General features: G+C 33.3%; 1 protein-coding gene across 1 annotated transcript; it reads right to left on the reverse strand.

Moving 5' to 3' along the window:
• Nucleotides 1–867: 867 nt before the first annotated feature.
• Nucleotides 868–20683, reverse strand: LOC123527578 (uncharacterized). Its single transcript, XM_045307142.2, has 5 exons — nucleotides 20601–20683; nucleotides 9252–9482; nucleotides 6330–6757; nucleotides 5153–5272; nucleotides 868–4063 (listed from the first exon to the last, which is right to left on the reverse strand). Exons 2-5 carry the CDS (start codon nucleotides 9373–9375, stop codon nucleotides 3530–3532), a joined length of 1206 nt encoding a protein of 401 aa, XP_045163077.1. The 5' UTR covers nucleotides 9376–9482; nucleotides 20601–20683; the 3' UTR covers nucleotides 868–3529.
• Between the last annotated feature and the right edge of the window lie 996 nt (nucleotides 20684–21679).

Consider the following 21679-nt stretch of genomic DNA (forward strand, 5'->3'; position numbering starts at 1 on the left):
CGTGTTTGATAGAAAATCTGTAAATTAATGTAAACCGTTATCCAGATCAGTTGACATGTGCAGAAGGCGTTAATTGCCCACAATAAAACATTACATGCATTTGGCTCGGATTAAGTTGGTGAAACAAGCTCCGAAGTCGGAAGACAAAGTAACTAATTGTGGAAAATATATTGATAATTTCAGCACAAAAAACCTCAGCAAGTAACTATTTTCTTCTAGCAAATGACAATTCACATCCAGTTTAAATTAAAACATTTTTTTCGATCGGTAATAAATTTGCTACTTACTTTGGATTTTCGTGAATGGTAAATCCTATTTTTACAGTATTTTTAGAGAGAAAAAAACCCAACAAAACAAAACATTCAATTTTTCTCCGATTAAGAACTGATATCTTTGACACATTTTGATGACACCAGCACGTGGCTTCAAAGGAGGTGTCGGCAAAATTTTCCATTTATTGATTTTCTTTGATGTGGGATGAAAGTTAACGGTTGAGGTGCTAGGTGAATACGTATTTGAGAAATCTACTCATAAGATAAAATGTACTTTAGATTTTTTAAGTGGATTTTCGTTGTGTACTGAACAACAGTAATGTCTGTTGATTTTTAATTAAAATTGACTGTTGCTATACGTATATAAAACATATCATATTTTTTGTTATAATAAAATGTTTTCATATAATCATTCTAGTGGTCCTTTTATTCATTAACTTTAACATTGTTCTGACCAATAGATAGAATGATCGACAGTTGCAGATTATGATTGATTGATGCTTGATGATGATGTTATTGAAGTGTCACTGACCAAACGTGCGATTAGCTGTTAGGACTCTCCAAGCATAGATGTTTAATGGAGGACTCCAAAATCTGCATGTTAGGCAGTCCTGACTCCATGAAATTGAATCCTAATGGAAGCCCTGCATGTACATTCATTAGTGTGTAGTAAACCTAGCACACATTACTCTATATACACATACCGGCATATTACACATAAACATGTGTCGTTCATGTGTACACAGATTCTGTGTAATATTTGTGCAAATGTTCAAAGATGAAATTTGGGCATAATATGTCATTATGCATCAAACATCCAGTCTTCAACTATACTAGCAACCCCAGCTGATTTTTAAATGTTATGAAAATGATTAAACTTTTTCAAAATAGATAGTATTTTAACATTTTCTAAGACCTAATATAACATGTAGTACTATGAAAGGGGTATTTCGGGTTCAGTCAAACATTCAAAATTATCCACATAAAAACACATATTCAAATATATATATAAATGTTCTACTAAAATCTGTTAAAATATTGTCAACAAAACTTTGTTTGGATATGCCGAGACAAGACAGAAGTAAAATAAAAAGTAACAACCTTTAACTTGTGAAAACAAAACTTAAATCATCACACACAAACAAAAATTATAATTTGACTAGTATACTGAAATGTGTTTCCAAGAACTTCTCTACCGAAGTCTTGACCTTTCTACTAGCACCCTCACTTTTTAATTAGCTTTTAATAGTGAACACAGACTTGCATATATATCAATAAATTTTTTTAAAAGAACATGTTAGATTTTCCAAGTATTCAAGTTCTACTGAGAACACAACTTTATCATTCATGGGGTTAATGCAAAAAGGTACCATAACCTTCCTTAATTATCAGCACTTGGTACATTCTTTGCCTTAATCCCGTGTATTAATCCATTAATACTGTTTACAAGGCTAGAGTTGTATCTAAAATAGGCCTACTGTAAAAGGTTATTAAATGAAAATTAATTGCATTTTTATTGTAACAGCCTTTTGGATATATGTGCAATTAATAAATCAAAACAGAAAAGGATATTTACTAGTTGCAGTGTAAATGCAATCTACCATTCATCAAGGGAATTCCAGAAGTCATATTACAGTATGGCCAGCACAAGTGAAACTGTGAAAGATCGTGTTTTGACAAAATGAAAGAAAGTTTGATATTACAGTGAAACAAAACACGTTTTCATTTAAACTTGTGCCTTTTCAAAAGTTTTAGTTGAAGTTTACCTCTTTAACTCATACAATGTCACACTGCCAACCTGTTCATGTCCAAAAAAAGGGAAGCTAGTTACAAATGTATACGTAAAATTCATACCTCAATATGTAGGGATACATCTTTTATATATGTCTGAAAAATCATGTGTACCTATGCTTGTGCTAAGTTTATTTTTAGATCAGAATTTCCAATTATTCATGACTTATATTCTTCCACCTCCAAGACTAGTTCTGGAAATGAAATTGAATTTTTGTTGTTGCTGTGACCCATAATGTTTTATCCCAACAAACAAGCAGCATTCCCATTCATTTTATTTTCAAAAAGTTAAAATAATTCTACATGAATTATTATCATAATCTTAATTCAGTTTGTCACTACAAGCCTTCCATACATAGGCTTTGTCTATGAAAACACATTTCTACAGCTTAACCCTTACAGTTCAGTGATAAATAGAAGTCCAGAAGTTAGTTTCACTTATAACAAAATTCATTATTTGATGGAAAAGTGCTGTAAAATCTTCATAGAATTTTAACAAAAATTAATTGAAAAGAGATTACTGTGAAATCATTTAAATTCGTTGCCATGAAATTTTGAGCAAATGTGAAAAGGCCTGTTTCGCACGGGCTTTAATTTGCGCATTTTCAATTTAAGAAATGAAAAATAACATAAAAAATAATAATAATAGCCCGGTCTTTAATTTGCACATCAGTCCTAGCGCGAAATATGCAAAAATTGGTCCTACGCAAATAAAAATGATTTCACAGTATCCCAAATAAAAAAAATAACAAAATGAAGTGATTTCATATTTAGTCAGTACAAAAATCACTGATGAAACTCTGCATCTCAAATTCCATGAGAATGAGCGTTTTACTTCAAGATAACCGAAAGTCAGCTAAAAATGGTATACTGTGCAAGTGTGTTCTGGTATATGAAAATGTCTACAAAACAAGCAACTAGATTCCGTACCAGTTTAAACTTGTTCTCCGCAAGCAACTGCCAACTACCCCACATGAATCAGAGGAACAGGACAAATGATTTCAGACAAAATGTCTTTTATCATATCATCATAGAGAACATATGCCTTGCACAGGAACCAAACTAACATGATGACACTATAATCTTGTAATCTACGCTCTGCCTATTGAGCTAAGAGTGTGGGTCTATCCAAAAATAGCTTAACAGTCTAATGCCTGACTATCATACAAAGAGTCTGAAACTCCCAACAATTATGCAGAAATAAGAATCCCCTTTGAGACAGGGGAAAAAATTTTTTTTTATAAGGTGTGGTCTCGACTTGGACAACAGATTAGAAATCTCCAGTTTGAATGGCCAGAACTTGATCTAAAGCATTCTTATCTGTCTAGGAGAGACTTTTGATCATTTTATGGTAATGCCTTTGTTCAGTTGCAAGATACAAGAGGTACAAGAGAAGCATTTTTTTTAAAATGGTTACCATATATCCCATTTTTTTTATTGCGACCTTTCAATTTAAAATCTGACCTTCAACTTGTACCAACAATCCAAGAATCTGTGTTCTTTGTGTTCTCGTGTTCGGTTTTATTCACTAGCTCTATGCCAAATATTTTTTCTGTTGTTGAATAATCATTATTATCATAGGAAAATGCCTTTCCAAGTATAACGTTTAAAGCTGACTGTTCATAATGGTGGCATCCCGTGTATAAATATCTAGGTTTCGGCTGGTAACAGTAGCCAGAATTCTGTGATCCCGTCGGACTTATACACTCTTCCACTAAAGCACATTTAATCCACGGTAGCATAATATTAGATTGTACAAAATCTGTATTATACACAATTAAATGTGACGTTTTTATTGCCCGATGGAAATAGTAGTGTTCAGGCTTCTCCTCGAAGTATGTGAACATTTTCGGGTACGTAATACTAGATGTGGTATCTTTGATTGTCCAGGCAGCTATGCCAGCTTCTTTCGCTATTGAAATGACTGTCGATATTTCTTTAGTGAGGAAATATTCATGGGGATTAGACCATATCACAGCTCCGTATTCTTTTAAACTTTCCTGTAAAATAAATAAGACTGTAAAACCTGAAGGAAGGTAAGTAATCTGTACAAAAGTCAAAGTATAACTTCAATCTGTCCACTTGTAAAGCCAGTGCACAAACCAATAAAATATTGAAAACTCTTTTCTACGTATAATGAACACACACAGGAACACCTTTAAAATAAGTAAAGACAGTGCTCTACAAAAATGTCAAAACAACTGTGATTATGAAGACCACCAGCCTAAATATAAACAGTTTCAGAGTATTTTAAAGACTCATAAAGACTTTGTTTATAATTTTTGTTACAAACATAAAATACACAAGTTTTTTGTTAAATATTTCTTTCGATAACTGTTTTCTCAATACATGTGAATGGTTTGAATATTTGGTTCAATAAGTAGAAAATATTATCAAATCTATCATTTTTGATTACCTCCCTTTCGTAAAAGATCATGCGCAATACTGAAAGTAGTTCATTTCTAACCATGTCGTAACACATACTCTCAATTTGGTCAGCTGAATTATCTATTTTTAAAATGAAAATTAAAAGCCTTGTGGGACTTTAACATGTGAATACAGACCATCTGCAAAGAAAAGATTTTTTTCCTTCTGCCAGGTTTGGTCTTAATACACAGTCAGGGGTGTAACTGTTTCAAGTTATCACAGTTTATAACCCATTTGTTATTTCATAAATTTTCATAACTTGTTTCAGTTATCATAAAATATTACAAAGCCCTCCTGTGCCAATTTCTCATTTTGAATGAGACTAATGCAATTATTTCCTGAATCCTTGACCTTTTATCTTTCCAGCTAATTTTTTTTACGCAAGGCTGATAAAGTTTTACGCAAAAGTTTTAAAGCTATAAAACTCTTAATATCCCATTATGCTTATCAGGTCATGCTCAGACTAAAAGAGAATTTGATTAACCACAGTTTGCTACTAATTTCACTTTAAAGGTCACTTTGTGAGAAGAGCAAAAAGACTTTTTTGGAATAACTTACCTGAGTTAACTATATTTTATAACTAATACAGGTTATAAAATGCTTGAAAAAGTAACTGAAACAGGTTACATAACTTAGTTACACTCCTGACTGGTAATACTAACCTGAATACAGATTGGCACATAGCTACCAAGTCCCTGTGAATGAACATGGGAAGGGTACTTGTTATAACTGAATGATTTCACTTCACAGTTGTACTTTGTGGAATTGCAGGTTTTCTTCAACTGAAATTCAATTTGATTAGTTGCAATAAAAGTCATAATACTGATAAATCAAGTAAAACATTCTAAAAATTTGTAATTTGTAAACAAGTTCTTTTTTTATTATTTGGACTTTACACAATTTTTTAACTTTCTTTTTATTAATAAAAAAAATTGTGCAGAAAGGAGTAAAACGTTGCAATGTTCCTGAAATACTGGAGAAAATCAATTTTCTTCCTGCTTTCTTACCAATATCTAACACTTATTTTCACTCTCTTTACCATTATTCAATGTCATATATTATACACTTTATGCCAAACTTGGTCCAAATGAAAATGTATGCAGAAACAAGGAGCTGCGTTCAATAAACGCTTGATGCCCCTGGTGGCATCCTTGTCGATACAAAGCAACCTAAGTCCAAAACGAGGTCAAGTTCAAGGTCAATGTCAAACTGAGGTCAGGTGATGTCTGAAGATGAGGAATGGTTACAGGTTACATGTGCATTAGTATCATTCTAGTTAGGGGTATTGATGCTAGACCAAACGGTCCCATTTGGTTAAACTCGTATGGACGGATGGACAGGACAATCACTGTATGCCTCCTGCATCAGTAAATGCTGGGGGCATAAAAATCAATCAAAACTTGACATTACTTCCAACACTTACATTATCTTTTTGTTAATGACTGACAGTTAAAATGTACTGTGAAATCATTAATTTTCGTGGGGGACTAATTTTCGTGGATTTCGTTGTAGTGTCAATCCACGAAATTTAATCCCAACGAACAAATAAAATTCCCATTTGTTTCATGTTCAAAAGTTGAAATCCACGAATTCGTATCCCCACGAAATTGCCGTTTTGACCAAAACCACGAAATTTCATGCCCACGAAATTTTACAGTATTAAAAATTAGTAATTTACCAAAAACAGTGCTTTTTAAAATCAAGTAAAGGAATGAATGTCAGATCAACTGATCACAGACTCATAACTTAAATACTGTTTAACCTTAAACACAAAATTTATATTATTATCATTCTAATAATAATTAAAGAGTTAAAAACAAAGAAAACAAACAAACATACTGTTAAACTATCCTTTCCTCCCAATCCTAAATCATAGAACACAATAAATTTCTCTGGTAAATGTTTCTTTACTGATGCTAAAAATATTTTAGTTTGTTCAAATGCTGAGGAAAATACTGGAACTACAATAACAGGATCCGTTTTCAGCACTGCCGATTTGGATTTATTTAGAACCGGCTTAACTGTTGATGTCGGAAATCCCAATATGTCCAAGTATTTATGATCAACTTCTAACATTTTTTTCTTTGTATGTCGGATATTTGATGGAATGTTTTTGATATTTGAGATCTGCTTGTGTGTTTCGGAAACAATCGTGTGTAGACTTGGAGAAGGGTCGATCAGAATCCACAACGTCGTCATGGCAGCAAGCAGGAATAAAATCACCGCATAAAAATTCTTCGTCTTCATTTGCTCCCTCAGTGGCTTTCCTGAAGAAGATGGGAGTTTGAAATGGAATATAAAATCGCAAAAGAAGTTATTCTCGTATTTTTATCCATAAAATAACTAGCTACCGGGTATTATCGGAAACCGAAGTGTCTACTTACTGGCCGAATAACAGACTGACATACTAACAGATATTACCAAAGCGATATACCCACCCTGTTTTGAAGAGAGGAAAATAAAATGGGAAGCATACAAATTTAATGTACATTGTACGAGTAAATGTACATGTATGACTGACACTCCTAGCCCACTTCCCATACAAAATTTAATGCACATTGTACGAGTAAATGTACATGTATGACTCCTAGCCCAGTGGTCCCATGTTTAAAACCTGATCGCAACAAACACTGATTGCAGTCTCTAAAATCCTTTAATACCATTAAGGTTAAAACATTGGTTTTAATTTGATATGAAAGAAGCTATAACTGACAGTAAATACTGCAACTAATACTATGAAATCATTACTAAACATGGGGGACTTATTTCCGTGGATTTCATGACTGCATCAATTAATGAAATTAAAGGCACTGACCTCCAGATTTTGGATAAAAAATGACTTTTCTTTCAAATTGAAGTTTAGTCATATTATAAACATTTGAACACGAGTTTTTGTTTCTAAACTACTTTAAGAAAGCCGAATCAAGAAAAAAAGATGAATGCGTCAGGAATCAAACCTAGACCGCGGCTGCAATAAAGAAGTTTTCCACTGTAGTTACCAATAACGCTACAGAGGATTTAGTGTTTAATGCATGTTAAATACAGATATTTATAATCGAGGCAGTATACCTCAAGTAAAGCATTACAAATGTTTTTCGATTTTCATCGTAAAAATGAGTAAATCCAACTAATTCTCATGTATTTCCATAACATAATATCTGTCATTAAATAAGTTTCAAATCATTCTTAAGAAATACAGCATTAATTTTCAGATATCTAAAGAAAGTCCTTTTTTGTAGAACGATCTGGATGCCAGTGCCTTTAAACCTCTAAGACCAAATAAAATTCCAATTCATTTTATCTTCAAAACTGGAAATCCATGATTTCATATCCTCTCTAAATTGACATTTACTCAAACTAAGAAATTGAACAATTTTATAGAATTTAAAATTTACTTTCTGTTGTAACTTTCCATACAATCAATGTAAAATAAATACGTTTTCTAAAAACTAAATTTATGAAAATGCCAACATGATTCCTATAACGTTTACTGCTTCAAAAATATTTTCACTTCTTATTTTCCAGATTTTTTTATTTTCTTTTTTTTCTGAAAAATCATTCAAGGCCTATTTATACTGTTCAGACCTCTTTTAGGTCCTATTAAGTAGTAAGATATGAATAAAATGCAATAAAAGACTTCTCACAAAATTTTTAACTTGCCTGCACCCTGTGAAAAATGTGGTTTATTTCATATCATTCTTATGTTTCTAAATACTTAAAAATTATCATCTTACCTTACAGTTTTCCCTGCTGTGAATGGTGGAAACATTAGATTAGACAAAAATATCTGCTGTTACCTTCATTAGATGCACTATAACATTTATATTGTTTGTATTTTACCTTAAAGACTTTGCACTTTAGTTAAGTATGGATTTGTTTGACCTTTTTACTAAAGCAGATTATAAAGAGATTATTAAGGATAACTGCGACTCATTTAATTTCGAGAGCATTATCAATTTCAAGGTTTTGACCAATACAGAAAATATGTTGTGATATAACTTTTTGGATTCCATATTTTTCGGATAAAAAAAGAATAGGGAATTATATACTTTTGTGGGGGGTTAATTTCAAATGGCATAACCAAGAAATTCATGAAAAACAGTCCCCTACAAACAATACTGATTTTACGGTATAAGTCTTTGATGGCTATTTGAATAAGGAAATATCCTTTAAATAAACTTTTTATTTGTCTAAACCTCAAAACAAAGATGATGTTTTCAAAATATATTAAAGTGTAAATATATTATATAAGTTTGTCTAGAGAATTGAACAAGATGAACATGAAGGCCCTATCATCATCCTGGCTCTACCAGTTGACATTTTTTCTTTCTTTTTTATGTTGGGGTTTTAATGTCACATATACACAAGTAAGTAATATGGTGACTTTTCAACTTTGATAGTGGAGGAAGACTCAGGTGCCCCTTCATGCATTTTTTCATCACAAGGGGCCCCTGGGTAGAACCACCAACCTTATGTAACCTGCCCTTTCTAATTTTGACCAAGCGAAAAATATGTACTTTTACAGTTTATTTTTATATTGACCAAAAGTGTGTTTTTATAGATTACCTGAAATTGTGAAATGTTTGGACTTTAGTAAAAAAAGAAAATTCTATTGCAACAGCTAAAGAAAGCATTTTCTAAATTTGAAAAAATCAACTCAAATCTGGATAAGTGCTGCTATAAAATGACGAATATGTTTCTATAACTTTGAATGTTGGCTATTAAAAGATGCTGGGTACATAAAACAAATGAAATTTTTACCTCTCAGTGAATTAATGACTGAATATATCTCTCGGAACATTAAGTTACAGGTGTTCTGATGTCCAATACATTCAGTTATCTCCCCTACACCATTAGTCACTTCGTCCTGAACTTTATCCACCATTCATTCTACGTTGATAAACACAGTCTAAATTTCTTCCATTCACTAGTCTACCATGGGTCATGAATAAGACCAGTTTTCATAATGTTTAGCACCCATCAACAATGAATCTGGAATGATGAAAATAATGAATTCCTATACATAATACAATGTATATTGTTTTGGTACATCGTAGCAATAAATTAACAGAAGTTAAACAAGAGCACCGCCTTGCGAGTGCTGACGCTCATCTGATTTTTTTTGTATTATAATAGAAATATTGTCCTACCCATGATTTTCTAAGTCTAAAAAGAGCCATCATTCTTGCAAAACGCAGAACAGAGTTATGTTTCTTGATGTACAGCGTCCGCTTATGATGGTGAAAATCTGTTGCAAGTTTTAAAGCAATAGCTTTGATAGTTTATGAGAAAAGCTGACTTAAACATAATACTCAACCAAGAACTGATTTTCTAAGTCCAAAAGAGGCAATAATTATTGCAAAAAGCAGGATGGAGTTATGTTTCTTGATGTACATGGTCAGCTTATGATGGTGAACAAGTTTTGCAAGTTTCAAAGCAATAGCTTTGATAGTTTAAGAGAAAAAGTTGATCTAAACATAAAACTTAACCAAGAAATCTGATATTTTTTAAGTCCAAAAGGGACCATAAAAGCAGAATGGAGTTATGTCTCTTGCTGTTCAGGGTCAGCTTATGATGGTGAACAAGTGTTGCAAGTTTTAAAACAATAGCTGAAAAGCTGACCTAAACATAAAACTTAACCAGGCAACACCGACGCCGATCAAGTGATGACAACAAGTTGAATAACTCATCATTTTTTTTTCAAAAAATCAGATGAGCTAAAAATCAAGTTTTCTCCAATTGTCTTTCCAACCTACTTGGTACAAACATTGACAAATTATGTTGTATACTTGATTATGGCATGAAAACCCAAATCAACATGTGACATGAATTTTTATGCCCTTAATGCATATTTTTGACTCGGTAAGGGGCCATAACTCTGCTCTTGCAGAGTGAAATTCAATACAAAATTTAATTTATGTAAGTGCACAAAGTCTCACATTTAATTATATCCCTAGGCCTACATGGTTTTATGACTTCAGGTCAAATATTTTTCAAGTTATATGCAACACAAACTTTTAAGAACTTAATGTGTATTTTTCACTATGTCAAGAACCATAACTCTGGTCTGGCTGAGGGAAATCCCAAACAGAACACCAGGTGCACAACTTGACATACTATACAACAATCCTATCCTGTTTTACGACTAAAGTAAAAAACCTTTTAAGATGCATGCGACACAACATTTTATGCCATTTTATGCATATTCTTACTATGCCAAGTACCACAACTCTGATGTGGCTGTGCAAAATCCCTACTAAAACACCAGGTGCACAAATTCGCATGCTGAATGACAAACCTGTGAGGTTTGTTGACTCCAGGAAAAACACTTTCTGAGTGTGATATACTGACATAAATTCTGATGGATGGATGGACAAGGGCAACTCTTAACTGCTTCTCTCACAGTCACTACCACAAAATTTTTGGAAAGCAAAAAAAACGTTGTTAAAACAAGAGCTGTCACAGAAGACAGCATGCTGGACTATTTTGTTGCCGGATAGTGAAACTGGGCACGTCTGAGGAAACTGGAGCTGTCACTGGAGTGTTTAATGACTCCAATGGTGGATGAAGATATTGTACAATAGCTTGAAACTGTGTCAAAAATATTAAGTACCGGTAATCTTGCAGAGTGAAATTCAATACAAAATTTAATTTATGTAAGTGCACAAAGTCTCACATTTAATTATATCCCTAGGCCTACATGGTTTTATGACTTTAGGTCAAATATTTTTCAAGTTATATGCTACACAAACTTTTAAGAACTTAATGTGTATTTTTCACTAGGTCAAGAACCATAACTCTGGTCTGTCTGAGGGAAATCCCAAACAGAACACCAGGTGCACAACTTGACATACTATACAACAATCCTATCCTGTTTTACGACTAAAGTAAAAAACCTTTTTAGATGCATGCGACACATTTTATGTTACTTTATGCATATTCTTACTTTGCCAAGTACCACAACTCTGATGTGGCTGTGCAAAATCCCTACTAAAACACCAAGTGCACAAATTTGCATGCTGAATGACAATCCTATGAGGTTTGTTGACTCCAGGTGACTGGTCAAATACTTTCTGTGAGTGTGATATGCTAACACAAATTCTGATGGACTAATGGCCAAGGGCAACTCTAATTGCTTCCCCTTAGCACCACAAAAAATTTTGGAAAGCAAAAAAACGGTTGTTAAAACAAGAGCTGTCACAGGAGACAGCACGCTCGACTATTTTGTTGCAGGATAGTGAAACTGGGCACGTCTGAGGAAACTGGAGCTGCCACTGGAATGTTTAATGACTCCAATGGTGGATGAAAATATTGTACAATAGCTTGAAACTGTGTCAAAAATATTAAGTAATATTTTAGAGAGGTAAAGATAAAGTGTACCAAAACACTATATAAGTATAATTCTAAGCAAAGAAGGGGGCATAATTCATAAAATATTGGTGCATGAGTTATGCACCTTGTGTCATCTGAGTGATGACTGGAACAACTACAAATGCATTTTGTAATAACTGAGATATAGTGAAAATGCATCAAAATTAACCTTAAATTCTAAGTAAAATGAGGCATAATTCATGAAAAATTGATGCCAGAGTTATGCACCTTGTGTCATATGAATGTGGGTGATGATTTTGAACATAATTTTTAATTTGAATCAAATACATTCAGTAATAACAGAGACAGAGTGAAAATTCATCAAAACTTTAACCTGAAATTCTAAGTAAAAAGTGGGTATAATTTATGAAAAATTTGTACCAGAGTTATGCACCTTGTGTCTATGCACCTTGTGTCATATGATTTGGGTGATATTGTTGAACAATTATTTTAAGTCTGAATCAAATCCATTCAGTAATAACATAGATAGAGCGAAAGTGCATCAAAAATTTAACCTGAAAATCTAAATCAAAAGGGGGATAAATCATGAATCATGAAGTATTGGTGCCAAAGTTACGGCCCTTAAGTCAGATGATGTGGGTGATGATGAGGAATAATTATTTTAAATTTGAATCAAATCCATCAAGTAATTACAGAGATAAGAAATAAAAAAAGAAAGTGTAAAAAAAACACCTTTAACCAAGGTGGGGACACGAAAATTTAAAACAGTTGCTATCCCATCAAAACATGACTGACATGGATTTGAAGGCCAATGCCTGTGCTACAGAGTTTCTGCAGAATCTCCAGGAAATCTATTAATTACTGACCATTTCTATAAAAACATAGCATTTTTTGCCACTGGCTATTATACAAGAATACGACTCCTTAAAAAATTACAATACAAAATGTTGTCTCTTTATCAATCAATATTTAAACCACTATTGAGCACTGTAGGTAGATGATTTAATCAGTCAGGCATTTATGTGCACATTCCTGTGTTCTATTGATTGCTTTTTACATAAACTTTAGAGATAGTACCTAAGTTTTTCAAATCACAGGTTTGAAGTTAAAAAGCTTTGAAATGAAGACAAAGGTCCATATATTTCTAAAAAACAGAAATATAGACAATATTTTAACCAGAAGTGTGGAGTTATGAGCATTTAATATTTTCATGTTAACGAAAATTTTGTGATCAAGGAAATGTAACTCTTCTTGAACATGGAGAGCATAAACATCAAAGGGACATAATATAGTCAATATTTTCTAATTAGGTGCATTTGATTTAACATTCAGCTTTGATCTGGATTGCTAAATAATGATCCATGATACTGTGTGCTAAAAATTTAGAACATCTGGAACAGTCTATTAACAGCAAAACAATGCTTTAGCAGAATCTAAATAGTTAAGCTCTAACTAGGACTCGAACCCAGGACCTCTCATACCTAAGACAGACACTCTACCACTTCCCTATAACAGCAGTAGGTAATAGCTATGCAGTTTAATTGCTGGATTACATTGCGTGAACTGGAACAATAATCGGTGAACTCCGGATTATCGGCGTATTCGCTTTGTTACCTAACGGCAATTTTTGTGTAAAGAAAAAATATAATCTAATGCTGCCAACGTTATAATCGGTCAAATCTGCCCAAATTTCTCTGACGTGTTGTTCAGAGTATGAACTTACTAAGTGGTAGTACCAGTGAAATATTACTTACACTGAATCTTTTATATTTGCCCTTTTTGCAGCTGTCGAACGGCAAAGACGGTGAGTTTTGGCCAAATATAAGTAATTATTTTCCCAGTTTTGAGAGGATTTCAACTGATGGGAAATTACAGTTACAAACTAAATACATTTCTGCAACACATGGAGTCATTAGCATTCACTGTCAATCAGTATTATGACTAAGATCGACTGTCATTCATTCATTTCAAAGTTTCATAGACAGTGTCCGTTGTTTACATTTTTTTATCGTAACCGGTGCACTTGTAAAAATCACTTTAGTTTGAAAAATCAAAGTATGCAAAGAGCTATGGTACGGTCTCTATAAACTTTGATAAAGCAGAGATTAAGAGATGTTTTAATTAAATGACTCTTGTAAGTGTGCTGACTGAATAATAAAATGATTGTTTATGGCGAGTAAAGGAGCTTGAATAACTAGATCTATGATTACTGGGAGTCTGTATTTTCTGACGACTTCCGGAAAATTCATTGTTTAGACATGTACTATGATGTAGGCAAGTTGAAATTTATTCTGGAATTTGTCTTATTAAGATGGAGTAATTTTGCATAATAACTTAAATAAGATGGTTTTGAATTGCTTTCGTACACATACTGGCTCTCCCAAATGTCTGACCATTTAATAGTGCCAGGAAATATCTAACCAAGATTCTCTGGCTGTGACACCAGTGAAAAAGAATGTTTGTAAATTCAATACAGATGGATTACAGTTGAGTTCACTTGTGTGAAAAAATTTGATAAGACATCAGAAAATACCGACAGAAATGACTTGACCAGACATCTTAAGGGTGCTGTACACAGCTACTGCTAGCTTGCCTAAGTAGTTGTTCAGTTCACCCTAGTCCAAATAATAGGACGTTTTGGGCCATTGTGATAACTTTTGACTGTCACTGTCTAAAGACAGAGGGATGACAACCATTATATATCAGATCATAAAATAAGTCATCCTGATAAGCCAAATGAGTAAAACTAAGTTTAACCCAGTCAGCTGATTGTGTGACCAAAGCTGAAGTTATGCTTGCTAACTTTATTGCAGAACATAACCAAATCTGTTCAAGCTGCGAACCATCTCGGTGATCTCATGAAAAAATGTTCCCCAACTCCTGGAGTCCAAAATATGTCAACAACTTGAATGCAAGAGAACAAAAGTGACTGAAATTGTTACAAATGCTAATGCACCAATGTATGATAAAAGAGTTCAGAAGTTATGTAAGGAAAATTAGTTTTCAGTTCTAATGGATGAGTCAAATGATAATAAAAGTATAGCAAAATCCTTTATTTAAGCTACCGCGGTATGTTGATGTTTAAGAAATTCCTAAATACTAGCCCAGCATCAAAGATGTCAACTATTTATGACTCCTAAGTCAGTTTCTAATTGGCACTGATCAACACTTGCATTTAAAATGTCCAAAAAAGCTGCATTATATGCAGATACTCATTATTACAGGGTTTGTTAAAATGTCTTGTATTTTCATCAAATCTCCTGTATTTCGGAGACAAATCTCCTGCAAAGCAATGTCAAAAGGTTGGCATGTCTGTCCAAATGGTTTATGTCAGAGACCAAAGACAATCACACAGAACAGAGATCTATGCACTTTCAGTTTCAATACATGTTGCGAATTTCTGCAATAACTCATTACAAAATTTGTCTCATGCAATGATGATTCTCACAAGTGACACAGTCTTCAATGATTTATCACAAAATATTGCTGCATTTATCAAAAAGTTATGTGACTGCAAAGATCTTGGTTTTCTGTTATTGTCTTTCATCTTATAAACCATTGGGATGTGATTATGACCATTTCGCATTTGATATTGACATATTTTGCATTTTTGCACAATTGCTATTGGTTTTATGGCCAACTCTAGCTATATAAAGCTAGATTTAGCTATATACTTAGTAGCTAATTTGTGACTTTTCTGGGACCTATCCGAGTTAGTAAAAAAAATTCGACATTCAGATTGTTTTATATTTGTGACTGGCAAGCTAAACGTCAAAACTTTGAAAGACCAAAATAATGGAGGATGAATCACCGTACACAGTCATGTAAATTTTTTCACTTATTGGTTTTATCGCTTGCGCATATTGGCATGTATACAAGGTAAACGTTTATCATGTACCGTACATACATAGTTTTAAATCACCAGAAAATTCGTAATTTTGGATATTATTTGATAATTTTTACATAAATCAATGAGGAATTGAATCCCCTTTTGATACATGTAAGTTTTATGTGAATTTATGGCCAATTCGTGAAATAATCGGCATTTAAACCTATGGCATGTAAAGCGTCGGCAGCGATGAAAATTTCATCGGAAATTGCTTCAACTATTTTGGTCTTTCTAGTGTTTGATGCGAGTGGGGATATTGCCCATATGAAAAAATTATCTCAATATTTCCTAGGATCGCATCAAATTAGTTGCACTAGGTCCAAGTGTCAACACATTGTACCACTAAGAGATAATAGTGATCTGGTCCTTTCTTGCAGCAGTGTACTTGTTTGTCCAGCGTGACTGTTTCTGCCCCTTATATTTTTACACATATATAAACAGACTTAAGTAGAAAAATATTTGATAATGTGTCTGTGGTTTGAATTTGATGAGAAATTGCAATAAATTGGATCAGTTATCTTTTTTTGTGTCTGACATGATATCTTATCTAAGAATCAAATTTTAATTGTCATCTCTCAATTTTGGCATATGTGATAGTCATTTCTTATGATGTAAGCCTATGGAGGCTGAACACCACTAAATCTGGCTGTTCTTTATTTCATATAAATCCAATTACTTCGTAACATTTTTTTCGACATCTTGCCACTATTGATTTCGGCAAACTTTCGTTTTATCGGCTGAATAATGCATTGATTTATACAAGACAATTAAAAGTAAATCTTTAGTTTCGTATTCACACAAGTTTTTGTTAGTAAATAACAGGTATCATTACTTATTCACTAGGAAATCTATTACCGGACGGCTGGAAAATCCCCTGAAGATTTTCTAGCCGTCCGGTATAACGCAGGCTAGGCGTTCAGTTCCCGAACGGCTAGACACTTCCAAAAGAAAAGGGGGTGTTAACTGTTATATAAAACAAGAGCTGTCCGTAAGACAGCCAAGCTCGACTATTCGAAATATTGTCACAGAAGCAGGAAATTATTACCCAAAATGTTAAATATCAAAAGAGTTTTAAGTTTGAAAGGGGACATAATTTGAACATATCAGAGTTATGGGACTTGATGCTATCAACTAGTTGTATAACCCCGAAGAAACATGTTAAGTTTCAATTCAATATCTGCATTAGTTTTGGGGATAGTAACTTGCATGTAAAACTTTAACCAGAATTTTCTAAGTCTAAAAGGGGGCATTATTTGCTCAAATTACATGTTAAGAGTTATGAAACTTGACCCAATGAGGCTGGTAATTGACCTAGAAAAAGAATAAATAAGTTTCAAAGCTACCGGGTATATGCCTTTTGGTAATAGCTGTATGTACTTGCACGCAAAACTTTAACCAGGGTTTTCTAAGTCCAAAAGGGGGCATAATTTGCCCAAAATACATGTCAGAGTTATGGGACTTGGTGCTATCAACTAGTTTTATAACCCCGAAGACACATGTGAAGTTTCAATTTAATATCTGTAGTAGTTTTGGAGATAGTTACTTGCATGTAAAACTTTAACCAGGATTTTCTAAGTACAAAAGGGGGCATAATTTGGCCAAAATACATGTCAGAGTTATGGGACTTGACCCAGTGAGGTAGGTAATTGATCTAGAAAAAGAAAAAATAAGTTTCAAATCTATATGCCTTTTAGTAATAGCTGTATGTACTTGCACGCAAAACTTTAACCAGAATTTTCTAAGTCCAAAAGGGGGCATAATTTGGCCAAAATGAAGGTCAGAGTTATGGGACTTGGTGCTATCAACTAGTTTTTTAACCCCGAAGACACATGTGAAGTTTCAATTCAATATCTGCATTAGTTTTGGAGATAGTAACTTGCATGTAAAACTTTAACCAGAATTTTCTAAGTCCAAAAGGGGGCATAATTTGCTCAAAATACATGTTAGAGTTATGGAACTTGACCCAGTGAGGTTGGTAATTGACCTAGAAAAAGAATAAATAAGTTTCAAAGCTATATGCTTTTAAATGATAGCTGTATGTACTTGCATGCAAAAACTTAACCAAGGTGTGACGCCGACGCCGACGCCAGGGTGAGTAGAATAGCTAGACTATTCTTTGAATAGTCAAGCTAAAAACTACAGTTCGTTAAATACAACCCGCTGAATTTACTACTTTTTGCTTCTTTCAATTTCTCTTTCTAGACATTATATTCTTGCACCGCCATTTTTACCTAGCATGCGACAGGAACATGCCGATTTCGATAGAATTAAAGTGATACATACTAAAACGTGGTAGCGTAAAAGTAAGCACGTTGCTGTTGAGAAAAGGCACTAGGAAAGGAACAAGAGCTGTCAGTTGAACTTGACATAATATAAGCTATGACTAGTAAGAGTAAAACTTTAACATTACAATAAGCATATTTTAAGTCGAAAAGGGGCCATAATTCAGTAAAAATGCTTGATAGAGTTGTCTGCTCCTGTTTACAGACTGAGGTCATGATGGTAAGTAAGTATGCAAAATATGAAAGCAATATCTCAATGGACTTTGAAAATATTTGGGGTGGTATGCAAACTTTAACATTTATTCTAAATCGAAAAGGGGCCATAATCTAGTCAAAATGCTTGATAGAGTTGCCTCCTCCTTTTTAAAGACTGGGGTCATGATGGTTAACAAGTGTGCAAAATATGAAAGCAATATCTCAATGGACTTTGAAAATATTTGGGGTGGTACGCAAACTTAACATTTATTCAAAGTCGAAAAGAGGCCATAATTCAGTCAAAATGCTTGATAGAGATGCCTCTTCCTTTTTACAGACTGGAGTCATGATGGTAAACAAGTATGCAAAATATCAAAGCAATATCTCAATGGACTTTGAAAATATTTTGGGTGGTTCGCAAACTTTAACATTTCAGGGGAGGGCCCCTGATAATGTTGTTATAACTTCTGGCCCAACCCTTTTGTATATTTACATTATTGTATTTATGTATGCTTGTTGTATGTGTGTGTATTAAATATGTATATATATCCCTGTTTCTCGTATTCTCAGGGTTTCTCATATTCTTGTTTTTTGCCTTAATGTTGTCAAATAATTTAATGTTTGTTATTTTCTAGACAGGAATATAGTACAAAACTGACACACTGAAAATTTCAAGTGATTTGAACACATATTGACGAAATTATCAGCATTTTACTCAATTTTCAAAAAAGTCCTTATTCTTTCTGGTGGGGTTAGCAAATTTGCCATAAAGTATTGATTATGCAATTAATTGTCATATTTCTTGATGTATTTACTACAGAATATTTCTTTTTATTACACAATGGTAATTTTAATGTTTTAAATTCTACAACTTATTTGTGATGAAAAGTCAAATCTAAATCCATAGGAATATGAGAAACTCTTGGTCCATTTCTGCGGGTGAGGGTGGTATCAAATACAGTAACAAAATAATTTAATGGGATAATTTCTGTAATATTTTAGGAAGTGTCTAGCCGTCCGGTAACCGGACGACTAGCCTGCGTTCTAGTCGTCCGGTTACCGGACGGCTAGCAAATCCTCAGGGGATTTTCTAGTCGTCCGGTAATTGATTTCTTAATGAATAAGTAATGATTTTATATAGTTTTAAATGTTATTTACTTAAAATATCAATACTTATCTGATTTTTCAGTCGATTAAACGCAAGAGATCGTGTTTGTTTACAAATCCGTTGATATTCTATTTTTAGAAATGATAAAACATTGATCGCCGAACGTCCGTATAGTCTATAGTATGCTATTTTGTAAAAAGTTATGTTTTTTTTCTAACGGCCTTAACTTTAATTATTAAAACACAAATTTATATATATTTTTTGAAGAATGGAAAGCTTAAAAAAGCAATTCATTCATTAATTTTGACTATAATTATTTCAAAATAAAATGGATTAATTATGAACACTTAACTACTGTTTTTCTTAAGGTTTTGAACATCACGCTGCCGCTTTTGAAATTAGATGTCATTTAAAACAGTTATTCATTAAAAAATATTTAAATACTAAAAGTTGAAAGTACTTAAAAAATCCAGTGAAAAAGTTGTTAAAATTTAAAAATTCCGTTCCCATAAAAGCCTCCAGATGAACAGATTTTAATAAGTGACGTCACGTCGATCTCGCCATTACTGAGTTCGGCAAACTTCCATTTTATCGGCTGAATAATGCAATGATTTATTGTAAATGTTTGTAATATGTATTTACACAAAATTTTGTTTGCAGATAAGTATCGATATCTTAAGTAAGTAACATTAAAACTATATAAAATCATGTCTTATTCATTAGGAAATCAATTACCGGACATCTAGAAAATCCCTTGAGGATTTGCTAGCCGTCCGGTAACCAGATGACTAGAACGCAGGCTAGGCGTCCGGTTACCGGACGGCTAGACACTTCCAATATTTTATGACTCAGTCTGAAAGACAAGTGATTTTTCTACAAAATAACACCCAAATGCTATTTATGAAATGGTTATCTGTTACTGGGAATGAAAACAACACCTTAGGCCCCCGAGAATATGAGAAAACAGGATATACAATAAAATATGATTAAACTTTAACATTTGTGTGACGCTCACGCCGGGGCGAGAAGATAGCTCCCCTATTCTTCGAAAAGTCAAGCTATAACAGATTAGCAATATTTTTATTTGGACTACTTGTGACTAGACCAGCAGAGGCTTAGATTCTATTTGGTAGTGATCAGCCTGGAAAAATCAATAGCTGGGCCTGTTTATTTTTACCCCTCCCACTTCTTTCAGAATGTCTGGTTATCTGCAGATTTCGAGTGCAGTGTATGTAGCTTTAATTCGAATAGATTTTCATACATTTAACACAAATAATCGTTACAGAATACTGATCTAAACTCACATTTTCTTTCCCTGTTATAAATTTAGAAGATCGTAAAAAATCTTTCTTCAGCTAAAATGAAGAGCTGTAAAGGGCAATAACCGATGCCAGTGCGGTATAAAATCCGTACACTTACGTCATAATTTGTACCGGTTTACATCTGCATTCAATGATTATCAAAACATATCATCTTACAACATAAGAAAAAAATGAATAAATTGCATACTTACTAACATAAACTGTGTCACAGCAAAGAAGTATATTAAAGTCTTCATAAAAATGGTCAACTTTCTGTATAAGTTGAGCTAGGTCAAAATAATGTGTCAGTGTTTTTGATAAACACTTAAACTGGATGCATCCAAATAAAAAGTGTATATATTATATAATATTAGTACACATTAACGTGTATAGGCCTACATATGTACTATAACTGTTTATAATTATATCTACTTTTCTCTTGAATGAGGGTTATTTCGAAAATTTATACCCGTAAGAAGTTATGTACGTTCTACATTTTAAAACAAACTGAAAATGCTCCCGTGAAAATGGTTGTAATGAGACGCACTGGCAATAATGAAAAAGGTTTAGACAATGGAGTTTAACCCATACAGGAATGAAGGGGTCTTCGTGGCAGAGTGATTAAGTGCACTAACTTCAGATCACTTGACCTAGAACAAGTAACATGGACGTGAAATTTGTGGTTTTGAACAGAACCGCTTAATTTCGAGGGGATATTAGTTCCTGGATTTCCAGTTTTGAACCTTAAAAAGATTGGAATATTATTTGTTTTAGCTCACCTGTGGATTTGTAACCTTGCTTGGGGTGTAGTATTCGTCATGTAAGGAAACCACCCAGCTGAATTTAGAAAAGTCGGTGGTTCTACCAAGGTGGCCACATATGCCTGAAATAATGCACAGGGGGGAATTGGGGTTTACCTCCACAACCAAAAGCTGAACAAGTCTGCAGCCGACATATTTGTGTCGGTGTGACTGTAAAGCCAGCAAAAGTATAAAGGTGTGAGGAATACATATATGCACGATAACTCAAAAGCCACAAAATATCTTGACGTCAATTTATTTGAAACTCGCTGTCAGTGGTCA

The sequence above is a fragment of the Mercenaria mercenaria genome, chromosome 14 (genome assembly GCF_021730395.1).
Source record: "Mercenaria mercenaria strain notata chromosome 14, MADL_Memer_1, whole genome shotgun sequence".
Classification (NCBI taxonomy): Eukaryota; Metazoa; Mollusca; class Bivalvia; order Venerida; family Veneridae; genus Mercenaria; species Mercenaria mercenaria.

Coding starts and splice junctions, on each gene's coding strand:
- LOC123527578 (XM_045307142.2), bottom strand. CDS start 9,375: ATGGTGGATAAAGTTCAGGACGAAGTGACTAATGGTGTAGGGGAGATA. Junction 6,758..9,251: donor AGTCATTAATTCACTGAGAG/GTAAAAATTTCA, acceptor CATCTTCTTCAG/GAAAGCCACTGAGGGAGCAA. Junction 5,273..6,329: donor GAGGAAAGGATAGTTTAACA/GTATGTTTGTTT, acceptor ATTGAATTTCAG/TTGAAGAAAACCTGCAATTC.